The 21847-nt window shown below is 38.8% G+C and overlaps 3 protein-coding genes across 3 annotated transcripts; 1 reads left to right on the forward strand and 2 right to left on the reverse strand.

The window, feature by feature from the left end:
* Nucleotides 1–557: 557 nt before the first annotated feature.
* Nucleotides 558–14952, reverse strand: LOC139975344 (uncharacterized). Its single transcript, XM_071983224.1, has 10 exons — nt 14794–14952; nt 13959–14062; nt 11138–11216; nt 10409–10517; nt 9546–9644; nt 7718–7759; nt 6618–6721; nt 4020–4233; nt 3138–3303; nt 558–2112 (listed from the first exon to the last, which is right to left on the reverse strand). The coding sequence occupies exons 1-10, from the start codon at nt 14832–14834 to the stop codon at nt 926–928; spliced, it is 2145 nt and encodes a 714-aa protein (XP_071839325.1). The 5' UTR covers nt 14835–14952; the 3' UTR covers nt 558–925.
* On the forward strand, nt 14919–17939 carry LOC139975350 (cyclin-dependent kinase 4 inhibitor B-like). The gene is made up of 4 exons (XM_071983233.1): nt 14919–15047; nt 15990–16243; nt 17006–17212; nt 17585–17939. Exons 2-4 carry the CDS (start codon nt 16052–16054, stop codon nt 17735–17737), a joined length of 552 nt encoding a protein of 183 aa, XP_071839334.1. The 5' UTR covers nt 14919–15047; nt 15990–16051; the 3' UTR covers nt 17738–17939.
* Nucleotides 17940–18579: 640 nt separating this feature from the next.
* On the reverse strand, nt 18580–20922 carry LOC139975047 (uncharacterized). The gene is made up of 3 exons (XM_071982662.1): nt 20734–20922; nt 19873–20251; nt 18580–19679 (listed from the first exon to the last, which is right to left on the reverse strand). Exons 1-3 carry the CDS (start codon nt 20863–20865, stop codon nt 18934–18936), a joined length of 1257 nt encoding a protein of 418 aa, XP_071838763.1. The 5' UTR covers nt 20866–20922; the 3' UTR covers nt 18580–18933.
* Nucleotides 20923–21847: the final 925 nt, after the last annotated feature.

Here is a 21847-nt window from a genome sequence, read left to right on the forward strand (position 1 = left end):
TTAGATTTTGAGCTAGAAGAGATGAAAGTTCAGCATAGTGCTCCCCAAACCATACATGTGTTAGCTCTAGTTGCAGAAACTACGTTTCACCAATGAATTTCTAAAATACCTTAAATCACCTTCAATTTTCATGAGTTAAAGGCCATCAGTAGTTTATTTCATCTTCCGACATACCAAGCATAAAAGCCTAATGATAACTGAGAATTTGCCAAAATAGAATCACTTCAGTTGGTCCATTTAGGGCCTTTCCCTGAAAAATGGTTGACAATTTGGGCGGAAAACAACTCCTCAAACCCATCCATCATCCATCAATGTGATAGTGGTAGTTGTGATAATACTGAGGGTGTCCGGTCAAATGAATTAGTCAACAGACTTAGATCGTAGGTTTGAGTCCTGGCCAGATTATTGTGTTCTGTCTATGGCATTTCAAGGAACTTTATCTCGATTGGCTCTCTTGACCAAGTTGTATAAATGGGAACCTTACAACAGTTCCTACCCTAAGTTGTATCCCATCTTCAACAAAAATTACAAACAAAAATGATAGTAAGGCAAAGGACCTCTGTTGACATTATGTAAATTTTAATCCCAACAAATATTACATAATTATGCAAATTTTCCTCTACCATTTCTGTTACGTTGCACTTCTTGTTATTAATTGATTTTTTAATAGTTCAGAAGCAGATTTGTCAATCCATCTAAATAGAGCCAGCTCAACTGCCCTGTCCAAGGGATGTATTAAAAAAAAAATAATAATAATACAATCCAACTCGAATGTTATCCTGACACAGATGGGGTTAAAACAAGGTGTAAAAAGGAGGCAGGATGTCCAAAGGAAAATAAAATCTGGAGAGAAAGAGTCGGCATGCAGTTTAACCAGACACTTTGCCTCTCTTTCAAGTCACAAACTAAAACAGCTCCAATTCTTTCATTGGTCAGGTTTCACCTCTTTAGGAGCTGTCATCCCTTCCTTCTCCTCCGCCCTCTTGTTGAGACGGGCAATCTCCATCTCTACGATGTCCAGCTTTTCCTTCTCTTCTTCACTGCTATCAGAATCCTCCGATGCTGCCTCATTCCCACTTGCAGATGAGGATGATGATGATGACGAGGATGATGATGATGTCCGAGGTGACTCTCCTTGATCTCGTGCTTCATCTTCCGAAGTTTCTCCGTCTGAACGCGGCAGTGGCTTTTCGACATCTACGGCACGTTTCCCTTCTGCCTCAGCATCCACAGATTCCTTGGGAATTGATACAGAGTCACTCTTTACAGTAATCCCTTCCGGTTCGACGTGCCCGGTGTCATTTTGGGATCCAGTTTTGTCTTCATTCCTGAGAGAAGATTTAGACTTTTCTGTTGGAGTGTCAACCCCAACTTTTTGTTTTTTACTTTTTCGTCCTCGGTGGTGTGACTTGTTCTTTGATTTTGATTTAGCTCTTGACCTTCCCTTGGACCCAGAACTGCTCCCTGATGAATGTGACCTACTTTTTGATCTCGATCTACTTCTTGATCGCCTGTTTCTCCTCCGCTCATCTCTAATTCTTGATCTGGACCTACTCATGGAATCTGTCTTTCTAGGAGTTGGTGACCTTGTCTTTGAACGTGACCTCCTCCTCGGAGGGGACTTACTCCTGGAATTGGACCTCCAAGAAGGAGACCTACTCTTTGAACGGGATCCTTTGTGTGAAGGTGAGTTCCTCTTGGATTCCGACCAACTCCGAGTAGGTGACCTGCTTTTTGAACGTGACCTTCGTTGGGAAGGTGACCTACTCTTTGAACGTGGCCTAGATGTCCTTCTTGACCTGGACCTTCTGCTGGAATGTGACTTTACTCTAACTTCAGATCTCTGTTTAGACCTCTTCCTCTCAGTTGATCTACTTCTGGATCTTGACCTGCTTCTGGTGTGGGAGTGATTCCTCCTTTCTGACCCCAAACGGTGCCTCCACTGATGGAGTGGGTAAGAACCCTGTCGCCACCTTCTTTCACTGAAACTCTTGAAATCAGACCTACCATGCCTTCCTCTGTGGGTCCTCCCAGTTTCATCTTTGGGATCTTTGAACACATGAAGGTAGTTACAGTTTTTACCTTTGGGGCATGTACCGAACTGGAACAGACCTGAAAGAAGAAGAGGAGAATGAAAACGTGGAGAAGAGCAAGATTCGAGGAAAGTACTTTCTAAGTTCCAAGAAGATGATTGTGTGGTAAATGAAACTGAGCAGAATTCATGTTATTTTGAGCGATAGTAAGTATCTCTAGCTTGAAATATGTACCAGAAATATTCTTGGATATTACAATATTTCAGAGCCGAAATATATATGTTGACAACGTAAGCCTGCAAAGTGAGGTCAGGAGACTAATTTTTCATGGCATGCTAGCTTGTAGAGACACCCTATAAATGCTGTCCACATAACCTTATAAGCAATTAAAGACATGTAATATGTTATTTTTTAGGGGTGCTTTTACAATATGTGATATAATTCTTTTCAAAATAACAGACTAAACTATGTGCAGGTAGAACTTCCATGTTCATTTTTTTATTATCTTCCATATTGCAATTTGCAATTTCACTTTTCTTAGTTCAAATTGCAAAAATAGTACCGATCAAGTTACATCCCAAATCTTGCATACATTAGGTGCATATCTTTGTGAGTCTTTGCCTTTCGGTTTGATATAATGAAACTTTCACATAGTACATAATGATAACCCTTCTTGATGTACCTACATACTACAAACAGAGAAACATTCCAGGCTCAAATCCTGATGGGATATTCTAGTCAGAATGCAAGGTGCGCCTCCAGGTGTCGAACTAATATCTTCTTCCCAAGTGTAGACAGTCTCCCAAGGCTAGACAGAGTTGCTTCATAGAGACTTTATGCTTGCCAGATGTCATGCTTAAATTGAAAACTATCTTAGCAACTAGACAAGCTATACAGAAGGGATTAGTATACCTATGACTTCCTTTTTATATTTGCTGTTTTTAATTTTTCTCAACTTTTAGACTTCAAGCAATTCCCTTGAGTACTGGGCTGTTTGACCATCATTGCTGTTGTTTTGCGAGGCTTATCGATTCGCTAATTGAATCTTTCTGATGGCGATGTAAAGTCCGTACATATTTGCTATCATCTGCTTGATATACTCACCACATATAGCAGCCCTCCAGTCATCCAATGCTACATATTCGCAGGAGAGAGGCTTTCCGGCGTAAAACCTGCCGTTGAAAGTTTCCACTGCTTTAGTTCCATGCTCCTCTTTCTGATACTGGACATAAACGTTGCCTCTCAGATGCTGCTCCCAGTTACAACATGCCTTTCAAAAGATAATAAAACAGGACAGAAACTGTCAAACTGGATCTCAAGTAAGACAGTAATAGCAGGTACATTATCAATAAAGATACAAACTTGAAATGCTAGCCTGTGAGTATCATAGAGAGCTTTTCCTGTAGAGAATGTTTTTATGTATAGCGAAATATCCTGAGAGGGTTTGAACAAATACAAATGCATGTGAATTTCCAAGGCTAGAGGTTGATTCAGCATTCAATAAAAGAAGGGTGCGACTCCCCCCCCCCCACCTCATCCTCCTGGATGGGTGCCTGTGGGCTACATTTCTGACAGGGTGCCATAAAATGGACAGGTACTGAGTATTATTATGTTAACATTCTGAATGCATCAGTACTTACATATAGCCTATTTTACATACTACTTGCAACAAATCACTCTATAAATTTTATAGGTAGCCCTGGTTAAACCACTGGAATTTGGAGAGTAGTACTAGCTACCTGACTGAATTTGGAGGAAATTATATTTCATAGTCCAGTAAAAATGCACATCTGCATGAAACAACACTTGACAGCAGTAACATTCTTGAAAGCTTAGAAAGTATATTGATGAATCTCCAGCATCCCCTTCCCCCTCTCCCCACCCACCGAAACAGGGAGGTTACATGAAAATGAAAATCTCACCATTCAACCTCCCCCCCTCCCCCACCCCACCTCTCCACAGCCTGGTCAACAACAGATATATTACCTTCATCACAACTACTCTGCCAATCTTCTCAAACTCGGGTAAAGTGTCCGAATAAAATTCTCTGAAATCTGCTTCAGCAGTTTCCTGATCGTATTCCAGACTAATGTCCGTGTCGTATTCATCCCGAAAGCTCTGCTCCATGGTAAAGTTACTATACATGCCCTTGAGAAGCACCGTCCTAGAAATCCCCGGGTCAGGATGATTGCGAGAACACCTTAAGGAGGAGAAGAAGAAGAAATGAACAGACCTAACAAGTAATGACATCTGCAAGTATTAATCAATACCAGATACTGTATGAAGGGTACTGCAGGGTTGTCTGCCAGATAGACAGTTTGATTGGGAGGGGGTGGGCATGGGGGGGGGGGCATTGGGGGGCATTGGGGGAGGGTGGAGCTTTAGCCAGATATAAAAGAAGGCAGCACAATTCACATGCTGAGTGTCAAATCCAAATGAGGGGCAGCTTTTAGGTAAAAACTATCCAAAAAAAAACTAGTAAAAACTTTGAAAAATAAAATGGCCTAAAAGTTGTATTTGCAGATGTTTGGCATCAGTTTTTTAACTTTTCAAGCAGACAAAATGTTTGCCTTACTTCCCCACGAGTATATTGTATATTCTATGTGCCAACGGCAGTCTTTCTTGAGAACATATTAACAGGGTTTGTCTTCTAAGAAAATCAAGGGTGTGCTGAAAAATCGCACTCCTCAAGAAATTTAACGGTGCTGCAGGTGTGATGAAAATAGCACTCCTTAGTACAGTTTAGGCTGAGCAAGATTAAGGCAAATTCAAGCATGTTGTGAGCTGATGAATGGGAAAAAAAAAAAAAACTAGAGCACCAATGGTGCAGAAGCTCATACCTTTTCGAGCTCAAAAATGTAGGGCACACAAAACTTTATGGCCCTCCAAATTTCAGGCCATTTTTCAGATTCCACCAATTTTGGGCCCATGAGGCCAAACAATTTAGGTTCAAAGACAAATTTATACCCCTAGTTCAAAACGGCGATAACCCCCCCCCCCCCCCCTCCGTTAGCAGAATCTTGGCCACACCACTGGCTATAATTCCTATTTTCCTCCTTTAAGTCCTATTTTACCCACTCTCTCAAACAATACCACTGACCTACCCTATTAATCTTTCTCCCCTCTACCTGAGCAGAAATAACTTCACAAGCACTCCTTCCCAAAATTTTGGCTGGCTGCCTACATACCTCAGGCTCAAAGACTTTTAAGAATTGGCAAGTGCTGATTGGCTATAGGGCTCTCATGCTTACAGTTCAACAGTTAATAACAACTCCCAATCCTGCTTTAATTCCACTAACAGTCTCTGCAGAGCTTAACCACAAATGTAAACAAACACTGCAGAGACTGGTAGATAAATTAAAGGAGCTTAGGAAAAATGTGAAGGCTCAGATTTTTTTAAACAACAGGGATTAATTGTAAGTAATTAACTTTTGACCCAAAATTTTTAGGCATCACCTTATTCATACACAATCCAACAATCATCAGTTCAACTTTGAATATGATCCATCGAAATCTTGAGGAGATTGAGATATTTGAAAATATTACAAAGAATGACCCCCGATGACCCCCTAAATGACATTTGACCTCAATTTTCCGAACACCACTCGTAACCCTCATCCCGAGGAACGTTGTGACCAAGTTTCATTATAACTGGCCATACACTGTATGAACAGAAGCAATCTGAAAATATAGGGATGCGGCCGGGGCCACAAAAGACCCCTAGTTGATCTTTGATCTCAAATTCAGGAACACCCTGAAGATAAAACTTCCATAGTACTTTTGTGACAAACCCTCAACATTGTACCATGGAATCTGTAGGAGAAGAAGCAGTTTGCGTATTTCCACAAAATGGCCCATTACGGCCCACAGGTGACCTTTGACCCCAAATTTCGGACCATCTCTGATGGCCCTATACCCAATGGTCCTTGTGTCCAAGTTTCATGAAATTCCATTGAACACTGTGCGAGTGGGAGCGGTTTTACCAATTGTTGACGGATAGAGTGATAGAGTGATAGATGGCGCACTGTAACAATAGCTCACACCAGCATGCTGGTATGAGCTAAAAAATCTTGTATTTAATACTTGCAGGGGCTTCGATGGTGTATAGGGTGTAATGGTGTATGGGGTGTGATGGTGTATAGGGTGTGATGGTGTATAGGTGTTTAGTGTGTATATGGTGGGACAGTGTATAGGGTGGGATGGTGTATAGGGGTGATGGTGTATAGGGGTGATGGTGTATAGGTGTGATGGTGTATAGTTGTGATGGCCTGACATGGCCTGTGTCTTAACTTCTCTGTTGTATCTTGATTTCCTAGCTCTACTTTGTCTCATCAATAAGGCTTTCAATCACCTTCCTATAATACTTTACACCAAGTTACCTCCATACATTGCAGAAGAGGGGGGGGGGAATTACATAGACTGGTATTTGTTTCCCTACCCCATCCCCACCCCCACATGGGGAAAAATATAATAGGTTGATACACTCTGCCTATGAAGGCAATGGATTAATTGCTGAATGAATGGTAGGAAAAGTATAAAACAGCAAAATGTGTTCCATTAATAACAGAGCACCAGATGGCTCACCTTTCACCAAACCTGCAAGCACCAGTTTTCTTGAAGAAGCTACAAGTTTCTGCTTTCCTAGTTCCAGGCACAACTTTGGGGGCATCTGGGTTACGCCAAGGTTGCTGTAAATAAATAACATGAGAATTTTGGTTATTTTTCTTCTTCCAAAAATTGCTATCAAAACCAATACCTGAAGACTCAAGTATCTCTCAGGAATTTCCCCCAAAATATTCAGAAATGGTTTACAGCTTCCATGATTTTGATTTTCAAACTTTCTTATTTATTAACAAATTGGAGCTACAGCTGTATTCGTAGCCCAATGGGACCAAAATTCTTTTTTTATTTGAACTCTAGATAAGTACCGTAACCTCAATCTTTCATTGTGTTGCAATTTCACTATTTTGTTTTTTCTTCGCATATTGCTACGCTATATTGGTTTGAGCTATTCCCTCAATATAATGATAGTAATACTGCCAAAGAGCCAATAATTTACCATATGCTTTGTGTCTCTCTGTGAACCAAAAATATGAATACATTTTTGGAGACAAATGGACCACATTGTGCATTTACATACATCTAGACAAATATTAGTATGAAAGCCTGGACTTAAAAAGAGTTAACCACATTACCACAAAATAACCAACCTTACCAAAATAACCACAAATTGTACATATCAAGATCCTTGTGTAAATCATAAAGCTAGATTTTGTCTTATATTGGCAACAATGTAGTGATATGATGATGTCCAACCATTAAAGGAAAAATGACTTTAGTCAGCTAAAACCACACACCGAACTATGAATCAGATGAAACGAATACATCAAAAATTGTGGGACAGAGAATTGTCTAATGCTGAAACTAAATACTAATTAGCAACTAAAGAAACAGGTAGGTGACTCTTACTTCTATCTCTCTACATCCATCTCTATGGTTGGATAAGGTGGGAGGGAGGTGGGGGGGGGTTAAGGTTTAGGGGGAAGGGAGGGTGATTACCCATTTGTGTGAAATCAAACTATGTATTGGCAGAGTGACACAACATTACAATGTGACGTAAAACAGCAGTCTTGATGAAGAAGGCAGGGAAAAAAAGGAGAATGTGAGAGAAAATAGGATATTACCTCTCCATTCTTGTTGCCTTTATCCAGGTACTGTAGAACTCCCTGGGATGAGTAGAAGACATTGATGGGTTACAAAGTGAAAAAATCTGGGGGAATAGACTTGTCAAGATTGAATATTTTAATTCAGAGAAAAGCAACATATGAATAGAAAACTAGAAGAAGTCAATGTGTCAATGTTCTCTCCAAAATAGTGTTTTTATGGGAGAACCCTGGTTTGCTGGTGAACTTTTTAAGAAATATACACATTTCTTTTCAGTTCTGCAAGCTTTGAAACTAGCCCAAGTTGTTGTTTTTTGGTATTTTTAATAGCAATGCTTTAGCCTGATGCTTTTGCCATGAATAGCGAAGACCAAATTCAACCTTGTCAGATAATTTTGTTGCATATTGTGCTACCAGAGGAATTTTCAAAGATATTTCATTTTTCATGGTGTACCTCCATTCTGCTACCAAACAAACATGAGAGTCTATCCTATAAACTGCAGTTTCATAGTCGACGTATAATTTACGAGTTTAACACCATGAATGTGAGTACAAGTGAAAATGCTCTTGGCATGAGTACAAGGCTCTAAGTGTGAGTAACGTGGAGTACATAATTTGCACTAGCCTCTACACTACTATTCAATATGCCCTGAGTGTGAGCTCAAATCCTATGAGGTACTTAATACAGGTAACTATACTATGATACAAGTATGAATACAGATTCAATGCAAGTATGCCATTCCTAATGCACAGTACGTAAGTGTATAACGTGTAGATGCGGTACAACTTGGACAGTCAAATATTCTTCAACGTTGTTAATAAAAAGTTGCATAATAATAATGATAAACAAAAAATGTAGAGCATCTAAGCACCTCCATTTTACCAAAATTTCTCAAAGGCAGACAGACAGTCCTCCCCTGAATGATTTAGCATCTTAGCCCACCATACCCCCCCCCCCCCCCAAGTTAGCAACTTAGTGTCATGCCGCTGTTGCTAGGGTTTGAACATGATAAACCTACTTATCATATCAACATTATCAGCAACTTCTAAGGAAGACTACAACAAACTTAACAACGACAGTAGTTTCTGCTCAAACATAAGTTGATGCCTCCTGGGAGGAAGTTAAAGCACATGATGCTATCAAGTAATTAAGAAGTTAAAGCATGATGCTATCAACTAATTAAGCAAGAGCAGAATTTCTATGTTAACAAAAAAGATACAGCTGAATCCATCTCTGTAGGGACTTATGTTCATTTTCATCTGGAATCGTGGTTTTGAATATTAAGGAAACAATGAACGGTAAAAAAACAAAACATGAACAACAAAAAGTAAATGCTAATTATTCATGAGAAATGACCACAGGAACATTCATTACATTAAATAGCATTCTAATAGAGAACTTATGAGTGTGCTTGGGAGATGGGGGAGGTTGGGAGGGGGAGGTCATTTGAAGATAAGGAGACAAAAAACTTGATAAGCAAATTTAACTTTAGAAACAATCCATGAACGAGAAAGTGCAAACCAGTTATGCCAAGAAATGTGTTACAAAGACCAAATTAATTGACTCCTAATTAATCAACTTCCATACCTTCTTTTCCTTTCACTCTTTGCCCCAAAAATAGTGAATATATTAACAAGCTGAAAAGGGAGAATTTGTGAACACATTTCAATGTTACCATGCTATTCAACTGTTAAGGAAATAACAGATTGACATTCAATGGATGACTTTTGCATTTTGGGCTTAAAATTTCGATGTTGATAACATCAGAGTTCCCAAAAAACTAAAAACTATTGCTATTATAAATAAATTGGTTTGATGTGGATATAGTCCAGTCTTTGTCCAAATCACCTCCAACTGTTGTTGTTTTTCATCCTTTTTGGTTTTTTCCTTCTTCAGTTTCTCTTGTTCTTTCCTCTGTTCTTCCTCCCACTCAGCTTGAATTCTTTTCTAAAAATTAAAAAAATCAAAACAGAAAAAAACTATAATGCATATTTAACAGTCTGTGCTTTTCCCTACACCTAATGTTTATGGTATATATATGTTTTCATATGAAATTATGGAATGAATTGATATTAATATGTATGAACGATTTAATATGGAAGAAATTAACCAATTAATCCATAAATAAATACTGTACAGAAGTCATGAAGAGAGCACATTAACTGTTCCTTGAATGTGATTCAAATTGCTCTAATAACTGGAAACATCAACAAAAACTTAACGTGAAGATCTCTACAACACAACAGTCGTGTTTAAATTTTGCGAATGGTCGGCTGTTGGTCTTTGCCTAAAAGAGGATTATGGACTGTATTGAAGAATAACAGCTTTTATTTAACAATATTTTTTAATGCAGCAAGTTTGCAAATTCTTTGAGATAACTTGCTTGTGTGACATAGGTGGACATTATAAGACTGTGTGAAATGTTGAAAAGAAAAGTCCAATAAGCAATACTTTCCTTGAATTTCGAGAAGACTAATCTGCATCGAGATTAACATGATTTTTGGACAGAAACACATTTCAAATTCTCAGTGTCAATGCCAACTTGACTTACTATGCTTGAGACATTTGGAAATGCACTCATTCCTTAATATAACCAACATTTGTCACAAATTGAAATGGAAGTAAAAGTGTATCCTCATTAGACTATCACTTGGGGGGGGGGGGGGGTGGGAAGAGGGACTAGCTTCATTTTATTTTAAGTTGTGCATTACCCTCTCCTCTTCCTCTTTCTTTTTCAGCTTCTCTTCCTTTTGTCTCTGTCTCTGAAATTCCTCCTGGGCTTGCCTCTCCCTCTCCAGCCACATCTCATGTTGTCTCTTCCTGTGAAAGTCAAAAAAGAAAAGTCAAGTTATCAAGCTGTGGTCGGTTTCTAACCAAACTACAAGTTTGGTTACTTTGAGATGGTACAATCGAATAGCTACTCAGCACTTCTTCTTATTACTCAGCACATCTTCAGCACTTCTCAGCACTCCTTCTCAGCACTTCTCTCCTACAGCACTTCTCTCCTTCTCTTCTTCCCAGCACTTCTGCCCAGTACTTCTCCCACAACTTCTCCCAGCACTTCTCTCCTACTCAGCACTTCTTCTACTCAGCACTTCCTCTTATCGCGATCATGCTAAGAATATCTCAGAAGAGATTACCTCTTTACATTTGTGTTCTTTCCTAGTCTTCTATTTACTGCATATACTCACAGAAGGGTATCCCACACTATCCAATTTTACTATCAGAATTTTACAGTGAACATTGAAGGGTCAAAACCCCATATTGTCAGTGCGTCACAAAGCTGGACCTACTGTATAGTATCTTATGGAATGTCCCTGACACATTTTAACAGTTCATCAAACATAATATGGGGTTTGAGTAATAATAAATACAACCACTATGTACATGAACTGCAGATGGAGACTTAGATATACTGTATTTGTATCCAGCCTACTCACTTTTCCTGTTCCATCAACAAATTTAGTTGTCTTTCCCGAGCCTCCTCTCCTTCCAATCTTCTTGGTGTCAGCTTCTCTTCTGAAATTTACAAGAGAGAGGTGGAGAGAGAGGGAGGGAGAACGAGAGTTAAACATGACGAATAAACTGCTCATCAACTGCGTTGCAAGAATAGAAACTTCAGGGTTGCTAACTTTTATACATTCCAGTCTTTTACACAAAAAGTTTTTCTAATTCAGATAGAAAAATTGATAATGCCACAAAATTGTTCATTATATTTGCAAAGTACAACCTCCTACCAAGCATCTAACATATATGTCCCTTGCAAAGCTGCAAAAAAAACCCACAAATGATAATCTTAATTTGGTGCTATACAAAACAAAAAAACAAAACTTGTCAAAATTCTTGGGAAAACTAAATTATAAACAAACATCAACACTGAGCAGTCCTACAAAAACTTCCAGTAATAAAAAGAAAAGAATAAGAATAAATTGGCTTTTATATAGCACTGCAAAAACATCTAAAATACACAATGTGCTTGCAGAACCTAGCTACTCTGGTCAAGCAATTATTAGCATATAGTTCCAATAAGTACTGCGTTAGTCACATTATTACTATGGACTGGATAAAACCTATATATTGTAATCTTTATATGAATTATTGCACTAGTAATTGAGAAGTGAATCCAAAGTGGAATATGTCCAGTTAATTTTAGAAACGTTACAGAAACCAGTTGTGCAAAGTATTCTAATGTAGTTTTTTTTTGCAAGCAGGTCAACACATGATACAGGGCAACTGCTGTGTATTCAAATAGATCTTCAAATAGAACTCCAAATAGATCAATCAAATGGCTTCTTGGGTAACAATACAATACACATGGAAGGTTATTTAAGGGTGTGAAGACTCGCGCAAAAAGAAACGTCTAATGCTGGTAATCTGACCTAGTTTGGAATGAGGTGTAACTGAAGTGTTAGACACATGGGCGGCGATCCGTACTTCCGAGTGGGGGGGATATGACCTTGTTGACTATCTAAGCGTAGCGCCACCATGAGTTGGCGCGAAGCGTACAAGAAAATCTTGGGATTTACAAACCCTCTAGATGGCCGGAAACGGCACTTCCCGAGGTTTCCAAGCGGCATATACCCAACTTTAAAATAGGGATTTCATGTCCGAAATATCTCATAATCAGGATCCAAAAATACTTTTTTTTTTAAATTTCGGGTGATATTTTGGGAAAATTGCCCCTGTCAATCTTGTTTCAGGCGCTAGGTTAGAATGTTCGAGAGCTCTTTATATTATTCGATGAAGAAAATGGCCTCATGCAGGCTATTATAGGCCTATACACATGCAATACACAATTACACATAGTTACATTCCTAGGTACCGATTGCTAGGGCATCCAGGTGAAACGTACGCGTATTAACAGGGGCGTCGGAAGCTATTTGGGATTGGTACGGAAGATCAGAGTGTGGCCATCTACCATAATTATCGGGGGGGTGGGGGACGTCTGGAAGGTCAAACTACGCTACGCGCCACCATTGGTTGGCGCGTAGCGTAATGGAGAAAATTTTGAAAAAATGCCTCCCAGATTGCAGGAAATGGCACTTCCCGAGCTTTTCTTCTGTGCATTCTCCCTTGTCTGTTTTTGTACCCGATTAATCTTCTGAATCACATTTTGAAGTATTTTTTCATTTTGGTTCTTTATTTTTTCCCTTTTTTTCTTCTTAGTGCTACTTTTTTCTCCTTTTTTTTTGCGCCGTGAATATTGGTCCGGCGAACCGCTCCGACGCCCCTAATTAAGCATTACCCTGGTAACATGAGATTCTCAGCTGTTCGAGGGAACATGTACGTGTGTAGGCCTACTATAGGGCCTATATGAATACTATGAGGGTGCATATATGTACTATATCAATACCGTGGGCGCAATAATACATTTTGCTGTTATAGGGCCAATGAAGCCTACAGTCAACTATTCTTGCTTTATAATGACGGTTTATTTGAAAAGATCGCACTGCGTTTATGGTATAGGTGAGAAATGAAGCTAAAAAGAGCCGTACATTCACGATGATGCATAAATGAAGGCATGAAAATATTCTTATTCCTGGCATTTGGTGGGGGGGATATGGTGTATTACATCCCCTCCACCCATTTTCATGGGGGGGATATATCCCCCCCATCCCCCCCAGGATCGCCGCCCATGGTTAGACACAACCATCGATCCCAGAAAATACGCACACAGCTTGCTACTTTCGGTAATTGGACATTAGTGTTCAGTCAGTACATACAGCTGCGGTCAATACCCACAGCACAGTGTACAAACGATACAGTGATGGACATTTCAGGTCCAGCTAAAGATAACAAGGTATCACGTTTAATTACTGTCTGCATTTTGTAGCGACAAGCAGAAAACTTCACTTGCAAGCAATGGAAAGTTAACTTTTCAGAGCGCGGCACACGGTTTGGGGCGAGTCTTCAATGTCTTTAAAGGACAATTTGGCTCTCTCACATAATTTCAATGGCAACTATGAGAAAGCAATTGGTTGCTCAATACACAGTGAAAAAAGCAGAATTCACAGGTGTTTCACTTCAGAGATGCAGGTCTTAGATCCTATGACCTTTCATATGGTAAGGTTCATTGTTGAGGTTATTGTGCACTATTGCTATAAGGTATGACCTGTAGCTTACCTGTACTCCACACTTCTTGGCCTTGAATATATTACTGTACCTTTAAAGTTTGTTTTGAGTCTTTGAAAAGTCCTGGCTCTCGGGCCCTACAACAAAAGGTTCTCATTTATTTAAGACAAAATAAACAATAATACAAACCATTGTTTTTTTCAAATTGCTGTCTTAGGATTGCTGCTTGTTGCCTTTTTTTTCTTCTTTTCTCCTTCTTCAATAATTTTCTATGTTCAGCTCTGGTCTTACACCTTGAAAATATAATCCAAACAAATTTTACCCAGTATATCTTACCTTCAAAGAGTCAATACTTTCCAAACATTTGACCACTTCATGAACATATGTGTTTCCTGGTTCAAAACAGGAGAGGAGTAATTTTATGGTGGTGTGCATGAAATCGATAATTAATAGGTTCAGGGTTGAACAATAAAGTAAAAATGCATTTCTGTTTAGTCTGAAAAGTCAATTTCATGATAATCAATTCCAACTTGCAAAACTTGACCAAACTGAATGCTTCCTGGCCCAAGCAGTATGCCTCAACTTCCCCAAACTTTTACTACAGCAAGGCAGTATGAATCATTGAATGTATGTTATTCTGCCTGATAGGCCTACCTATAATAGTTACCCTGTCACCCAGATCAGGCCATTACAGCACAAATTCAGATATATAAGTTATTACTGTACATACGTTTGTCACTCTATCATTTTTTCCATATTATACCGTGCTTAAGAACTCTAGCCTAGAACAAACAACATGCAGTTATTCTGGTTTTAGGCCTCGTCTTAACTTAGGCTAGACCTGTTTCAGTGATTGTTAATGAAACTTGTAAAGCAAAGCCTACAGGCCTAGCCAACGTTAAGTTACAGTTAACCTAACCAACCGAGGCCTAAAGTAAACTTAGATTAGAATAGTTAGATCCTAAGTTGTGTCTAACTGTTATACCTAAGTGTTATGAAATTCAACACTGATATGGAAGCGTACCTGACATTGTGTCCCCCGCTCTGAACATTTTCGACATTCATCTTCTTGGGTCCTCACCGTCACTCGGTGTTTGTGCACCAAATCACTGACCTTTCTATGTTTGTTTGTATGTTATGTTCTGCATATATTGCTGATCACCGTAACATGTGTATGCTAAACGACTTTGACAAGTCGGCTAGACGTACTGTAAACAAATCTCGACGACGGCCTCAACTGTACCATCAGGCTTCTGTAGCATGTATTAGACCTAAATGGTAACTTTTATTTGTAACATTCCTTCTGTCGAGTTAAAGGAAGCTGCTTAACCTTAAATATGCCATTCGAACATAAAAAGGGCAAACACTATTGCGTCCTTTGCAGTAAAATATTTTATCGTGCAACTAGGACATTAGTGCAGAATAATATAGACTAAGCGTAGCTTGTAGTCCTACATTATTAGTATGACACTGTACTAACGTTTGTACTAGGTTTGGTTTCTTTGTTACTTCATCATGTTGTTTTTCGTCCATATTATATAGGTAGGATAAAATAATAAACAGCAAATATATCTCCTAGGATATAAAATTCTTTAGGAATAGTGTTGATCATGCCATTGTAAAGTTACAACATAAGCTACCACAATTCATAAGCCAGGAATGTACAGACATACTGTAGCCTAAAGTTAATGTTGTGTGTATGAAGCTAACATTGTTAGTCCATTGTTTGACGCTGTTTTACATCGATTTCTTGCTGTAGTTGGATTTGGCTCAGTTCTCCCTATTTTTCCCTTAATCTTCCAATGTTTTGGATGAGAAATTATAAATCCCTTTAATTTTTTGGAAAAACAGGATGGCAGGTCTACAGTGATAATTTAAATTTTACCCTTGGTACAAATTACGTTTTGATTATTCAACAAACTGTATCGCTTCTACTTTTTTGTCAACTTTTTAAAATGACAGCTTTCCCCCAACCCTTGCATTGTAACTGCTTACACTATATGCTTTTCATCATAACTAATTAAGCTATAGGGAAAATTTGAAGAGCTGGAAATTTATTTTATTTATTTTATTTATTTGTTTGCCACAAAAGTACAAAGTGGAGGAAGTCTTCCATAAAGCTTAAAAGCTTAACAATGTGGAAGACTCCCTGAAGAAAGAAAAGAAAAGAAAAGAAGAAATGTCTTGTATAGACCTAAATATCTTTCCTTGCATTTACAGAGGCCCTTTATGAGCTGGTGGAAATATCATTCATATATCCCAAGCCGACTCACAGGTGACCTATGGACCACAAACATAGTTCCTCATGTCACTGCGCTGTTAAGCAGACTTCAGTAAACCAAACACTTAGTGAACTTGACTTTGAACGTGGTATTTGGAGTGCAGCCTTGAATGGTGAAACCAAAAGAATTGAAAAACTTCTGGCTAAAGGAACAGATCCAAATGCTTTGGACACCTCTGGATATACTGCTCTGGTTAGTGAATAATCCACACTAATTCCATTATCTCTTGCATGTAAACAGCTCTTTATTTGGTAATGTATGTATGTATTTTAGATCCTCCTGCAAGCAGGAACTCGCGAAGATCTTAAAGTCTCTTAGATTCATATTTTAACATCCATGATTATGAATTGTCAATTGTCAACAACTCTGTAACTCAAACTTGGGACCTTATGATTGAAAGCCACCGGCGTTAACCGCTGAGCTAACACTCCCTGAGCTAACACATAGCATCTTGTGGCTATGATATTCGAATTGTTATATTTCCAAAAACTAAAATGCTAAGGATATCATATGCTGCAGGGAAGGGTTTTAGTGTGTTGATTTGGTATTTCAAAGTTTGAGGTCTAATATTTGGTGTATAATTCATTAATGACTGGAAGTAATGTAATTTTCTATGCTTAAAATCTCTATACATTCCCAATGATTTTCATTCTATTTTTGGGGGGACTTCCATAATAATTTGAAATGTAAAACTTCATTTTACAAGTAAATTCTGTTATCTTTGTTAATTAGCGTATTGGTTGCTAATTAGTAATCAAAATTTGAAACATTTACCATTATAGGTTAGAATGATTGTCAAGTTTAATTGAATTTATTCAGTTTCAGGAGTGTTTTCATCATTAATTCATTTTCAATATTTACTCACGATAATGATTTTTACTTTAAGGTGAATGGTGCTCTGATTTTCTCACCTTCTTGTCTCCTCCCCCACCCCCCACCCCCCACTCATTCCAGCATTATGCCTGCAGAAACAACAATGAAGATATAGCAACCCTACTACTCAGTCATGGGGCAGACATTAACATTACTACCAGATCTGGTGGTGCTAGCCCACTCCATAGAGCAGCTTACATGGGGCATGTCAGACTCACCAAATTCTTACTGAACAAGGGTGCAAATCCAAGTCTCCAAGATACTGATGGAAAGACAGCCCTGCACAAGGTACAGCCTTTGATTTCTACTTCCTGTAATATATGTTACATTTTCATTTTGAACTTTGACATGCTGTTAACTTCCTAGATATAAAACCCATTTTTACTTTAACAGTCAAAATGTGACCCTTTCAAACTACCATTTTTTTTACTTTCCATTTATCTGTTGTAACTGTATACTCCTTATCAGTAAGCATATTCTTAACAATGTATTTATTTATTTTTTTTTTGATTTGCTGCCAGCGAATGGAATCATTTCTTTTCTGAAATGTGTTTCACACACACAGAGAAATATGTTTTAATCAACTTTTCATGTTTTTTTGGTCAGTGTCATATGGAACAAATTTACTAAAACTATGATTGTTTCTTATACATTTTACAGGCTTCAGAAAAAGGTTGGACTGAAATTTGCAGACTACTATATGAAGCTGATCCTTCTGTGAGTCATTTGAGAGACACAAGAGGCATGACTGCTGCTGAATTAGTTCCAGCTGATAACCCTGAACTTCAAGAACTCCTATCACATACAAACTGAATCTCTGTAAAGTCATTGATTGGATAATGTTTGATGTAACTGTGATTGCTGTTTGGTTCAGGTTGGGGAGGAATGGCTGCAACAGAACTAGTTCCAGCTGATAACCCCAAACTTCAAGAACTCCTATCACATACAAACTGAATCTCTGTATAGTCAGTGATTGGATAATGTTTGATGTAACTGTCATTGCTGCTAGGTTGAAGTTGGGTGTGGGGTGAGGGGGAGGGGGGTGGGGGAGGGGAGGAATGGCTAGAACAGAACTATTTCGAGCTGATAACCCTGAACTATAAGAACTCCTATCACATACAAACTGAATCTCTGTATAGTCAGTGATTGGATAATGTTTGATGTAACTGTCATTGCCGCTTGGTTAAGGTTGGGGAGGAATGGCTGCAACAGAACTAGCTTCTGCTGATAACCTTGAACTTCAAGAATTCATATCACATACAGACTGAATCTCTGTGTAGTCAGTGATCGGATAATGTATGATGTTACTGGGGGGGGGGGGAGGTGTGGGAGTGGAGGAATGGCTGCAACAGAACTAGCTTCAGTTGATAAGCTCGAACTTCAAGAACTCCTAACACATACAGACTGAATATCTGTGTAGTCAGTGATTGGATAATGTATTAATTTACTGTCATTGCTGCTAGGTTCCGGTTGGGGGGGGGGTGGGAGTTGGGAGTGGAGGAATGGCTGCAACAGAACTAGCTTCAGTTGATAAGCACAAAATTCAAGAACTCCTATCACATACAAACTGAATCTCTGATAATGTATGATGTAACTGTCAATGCTGTTCAGATCAGTTTGGGGGTGGGGTTTGGGGTGGGTGGGGAGGAGAGGAATGGCTGTCGAAATAGCGCCAGCTGATAACACTTAGATTTGGAGAACTTCTCTTTAGAGCTTTGGGTATCAGATGAAAAGGGAAAGGGCCAAAGCGGAATTTGGTTTTGAAGAACTGCGGCAGTTGTGAACAGAATCGTATACTGTAAATGATGCCATACAGAGATAAAATTTATTTCAAAACCTTTGAACTAAACCAAGAAACATTTCGAAAGAAGATTCTACTTTTGGGCTTGTTTCTTTTCCTTGTTTCTTTTTTATTTGTTTTGTTTGCTGTCTTTCACCGTTAAAAGTTTCATCACAGTATCAATACAAAACAGAAAAAGAGAAATTCTAAAAACTGATGTAACGTACAGTCAATATGTAGGCATTTTCAATGCATTACGCAGTTCTAAATCACAAATCATGTTTTGAATTCGCCAAGGAAGTTTCCTCCAAAATCTCGATTTTGTTAGTATTTGCCTCATACCGATTAATCGTCGTACTTCGTGAACCGCCAACTGTTGTAGACTTTGCACACCGTCCCTAATGAAGACATCCTGAAAAACAGCGAAGCTTCCTACCCTTATGATGGATGGTGTTCGATCGTTTTTATCAGTCAACATGCTTTTTGATTTCGGTGTAACAGCAAACAAGGCTTTTAATCCATACAGCCTCTCATTAAACCTAGGATTATGGGGTATGGCAAAAAACGCTGACTGGGTCCTTTCTAATGAGAGTGAAACATATTGTAAGTACGCAAAAAGTGGAGTTTCACCTTTGTTATTTCTTATTGTGCTGTCTGCGCCCTCACGCAATAACAACACAGTAGTACTTTCAGTCGCTCCTTTTACTACGCATGCCTTGTGCAGAGGCGTGTCCCCTTTCTTATCCTGGGTGTTGATTGGCGCGTGGCTGTGACGTATTAGATGGTGAAGACACTGAAGCCTTTTCTGGGAAGGCGGATAAGTTGGGAAGGAGACGCATATGTGGGTAACCGATTCCCCTTTGATATTCGTAATGCTAGCGTCAGCTCCGAACTCGTTGAGAATAATAAGAACTTCTAGGGATGCGAATCTAGCGCTTTCCATGAAGGATGTATTCCCTGCGCCATCTTGAGTATCTATACAAAATAAGAAAAGTAAACAGATTATTGGTTTGCCTTCTTTTAAGATGAAACGTCGTTTTTTATGTTTTAATTTTAATTTCATTGTCAATAAAACTGCTAAGGTAAGCGCTCCTCCATGGGCCGGACTTTTGTACACGTACCGCCTATTGAGAAACCCCGGTACTATAAATGAATACATCATAGTTACCGATCGGGATTAACTGATGACGTAGTATCTCGCGAGCTGTAAGAGGATAATTCATCCTAGAAACCAGATGCAGTAAAGTAGCTCTTCGAGGGAAGCTTCTGCTATTTAATGACCTTTTCTCCTTGTGCTGTCGTAAAGTTCTCACGAGATTACAAAACCATTCGTCGGATAGACGGATGCAGGTCGCATCAGTTGGTTGTAATTGTTGAGACGGTATCGCAGCATCGTACCGCGGTATTAAAGTATAGTGTACTACATCAGTCGATCCGGGCTGGTAGAACATGTCCCATCTATCGAAGCTGTTGGTGTCGATTGCATTCAACATCAGTTGAAATAACCTCCTGAGTACGGGTTTCCATCGCGTGTGATCTCTAGGTGTCTTTGTATATTGCAATTAGAGGGTAAGAAAGAAGAAGAAGGAAAAAAGATCTTAACATATTTTTTATATTTGAAAACATTAAATCATGACTGAATTATAAAGTTTCTTATTCAAACATATTTTCGAGTCTTACGAATTGAGATATACTCAATAAAGGTATTGTAAACGCCTATTTTGTCCAATATCCCAATGCTTTGTAGACGTAAAAGGCTTTGATTTTTTGGGGGGCAATCGTACAGTCCACAGGAGAATTTTGTTTTTACAAGAGTTAATACAAGATTTTATGTTTTCACTTTCAAATCTTTGACATCTATGTCTTATTTTATTTTCCTGGTGCGACTTTTGTTGAAGTAGCCTAAATAAGTTATTATTTGATTAGGTAACTTATCCCTTCTATTATTGCTAAGTATGACGTCAAAAGACTGTAACAGATAAAATATGCAACCTGAAGCTTTAAAAGTGATAAAGTAGTTTTCTCTTACCGTTCCAATCAACCGGAATATTTGTAATATTTCAACTGATCTCTGCTCCTGCGCACTGGAATCTTCTTCATCAACCGGTTCATTCGACGGCATGGAGGCTCTCCCGTACCTCAATGAATGAATATTACCCATTATAGTTATTATTTGTGCTGTAAACTACTTTACTTTTTGTCATAGTACATCTTTGGTCGCAATTAAGATGCAAAAGTTTGCAATTTATCCGTTGCAACCACATGCCATTTACTGATACGACTGACTTTATGCACGGAGGATTTTGAGATACGTTTACGTAGGCCTACATGTATAATCGATTACACGAGTCACACATAACGTCATAATGGAAAATATATGTCCGTAGTCAAAGACGCCACTCTTATGCGCGCAATGCGTTGATGTCTGCGTTATGTTGATCATACGCACTTTATCGCACTAAACTAATTTTCTTATGTATAACAGATAATTGCAAATAAATTTGGATATCAACTCCGGTGTGATTCTCCACCCATTCTGACCTACCTACGTATTGCTATATTGTTAGAAACAATACTTCCATGCCTAGTTCCTTTATTTGTATAACGAAAAAACAAAAGTTTTGTTCGCCATCTTAGAAATATAGCAAAGCAGTTTCACGAAACGAAGAGCCAAGTCCAACGAGTACGTGCGCGTACATGTATTGGCACAAGTTGGCTTTGTTATTAGCCTATATAAAGGTAAACGAATGCGCTGCACGAAATCTACAGACGCGCGCGTGTACTAGCCTCACGGTTTTATGTATAAGAGATATAGAAGTCATCAATCTAGCGCCCTAGGCGCTGTACAAATCTTTGGTTCAAAGTAATAAAAGTTCATACAGAATCCTAATATTTTCGACACATTGTAGTTTACTGACACTTGCCACGGAGTCAAACTTGACACACGCTAGAACCAGGCCCGACGAGAAGGATGACCGGGGTTGGTTATGGGGGGGGGGGGCAGGGGCGTTGGAGCCGGTACGGCAGGTCCGGCCAAAGCCGGACCAATATTCACGGCGCCAAAAAAAAACAGTAGGACTAAGAATGGCAAAAAAAAAATGGCAAAAAATAAAGAACCAAAATGAAACAAGCAAGTAGGCTAA

This window comes from Apostichopus japonicus, chromosome 10 (genome assembly GCF_037975245.1).
Source record: "Apostichopus japonicus isolate 1M-3 chromosome 10, ASM3797524v1, whole genome shotgun sequence".
Lineage (NCBI taxonomy): Eukaryota > Metazoa > Echinodermata > Holothuroidea > Aspidochirotida > Stichopodidae > Apostichopus > Apostichopus japonicus.

What these genes read in the sequence shown, in the direction of transcription:
- LOC139975344 (XM_071983224.1), bottom strand. Translation starts at nt 14,834, where the DNA reads ATGAATGTCGAAAATGTTCAGAGCGGGGGACACAATGTCAG. An exon ending in GCAATTTGAAAAAAACAATG is followed by an intron (nt 11,217 to 13,958) that starts GTTTGTATTATT and finishes TGTAAATTTCAG; the next exon opens with AAGAGAAGCTGACACCAAGA. An exon ending in GCAGAGTAGTTGTGATGAAG is followed by an intron (nt 3,304 to 4,019) that starts GTAATATATCTG and finishes ATCTTTTGAAAG; the next exon opens with GCATGTTGTAACTGGGAGCA.
- LOC139975350 (XM_071983233.1), top strand. Translation starts at nt 16,052, where the DNA reads ATGGACCACAAACATAGTTCCTCATGTCACTGCGCTGTTAAGCAGACT. An exon ending in CCTCTGGATATACTGCTCTG is followed by an intron (nt 16,244 to 17,005) that starts GTTAGTGAATAA and finishes CACTCATTCCAG; the next exon opens with CATTATGCCTGCAGAAACAA. An exon ending in GAAAGACAGCCCTGCACAAG is followed by an intron (nt 17,213 to 17,584) that starts GTACAGCCTTTG and finishes TACATTTTACAG; the next exon opens with GCTTCAGAAAAAGGTTGGAC.
- LOC139975047 (XM_071982662.1), bottom strand. Translation starts at nt 20,865, where the DNA reads ATGGGTAATATTCATTCATTGAGGTACGGGAGAGCCTCCATGCCGTCG. An exon ending in TATTCCGGTTGATTGGAACG is followed by an intron (nt 20,252 to 20,733) that starts GTAAGAGAAAAC and finishes CAATATACAAAG; the next exon opens with ACACCTAGAGATCACACGCG. An exon ending in TCATCAGTTAATCCCGATCG is followed by an intron (nt 19,680 to 19,872) that starts GTAACTATGATG and finishes TATTTTGTATAG; the next exon opens with ATACTCAAGATGGCGCAGGG.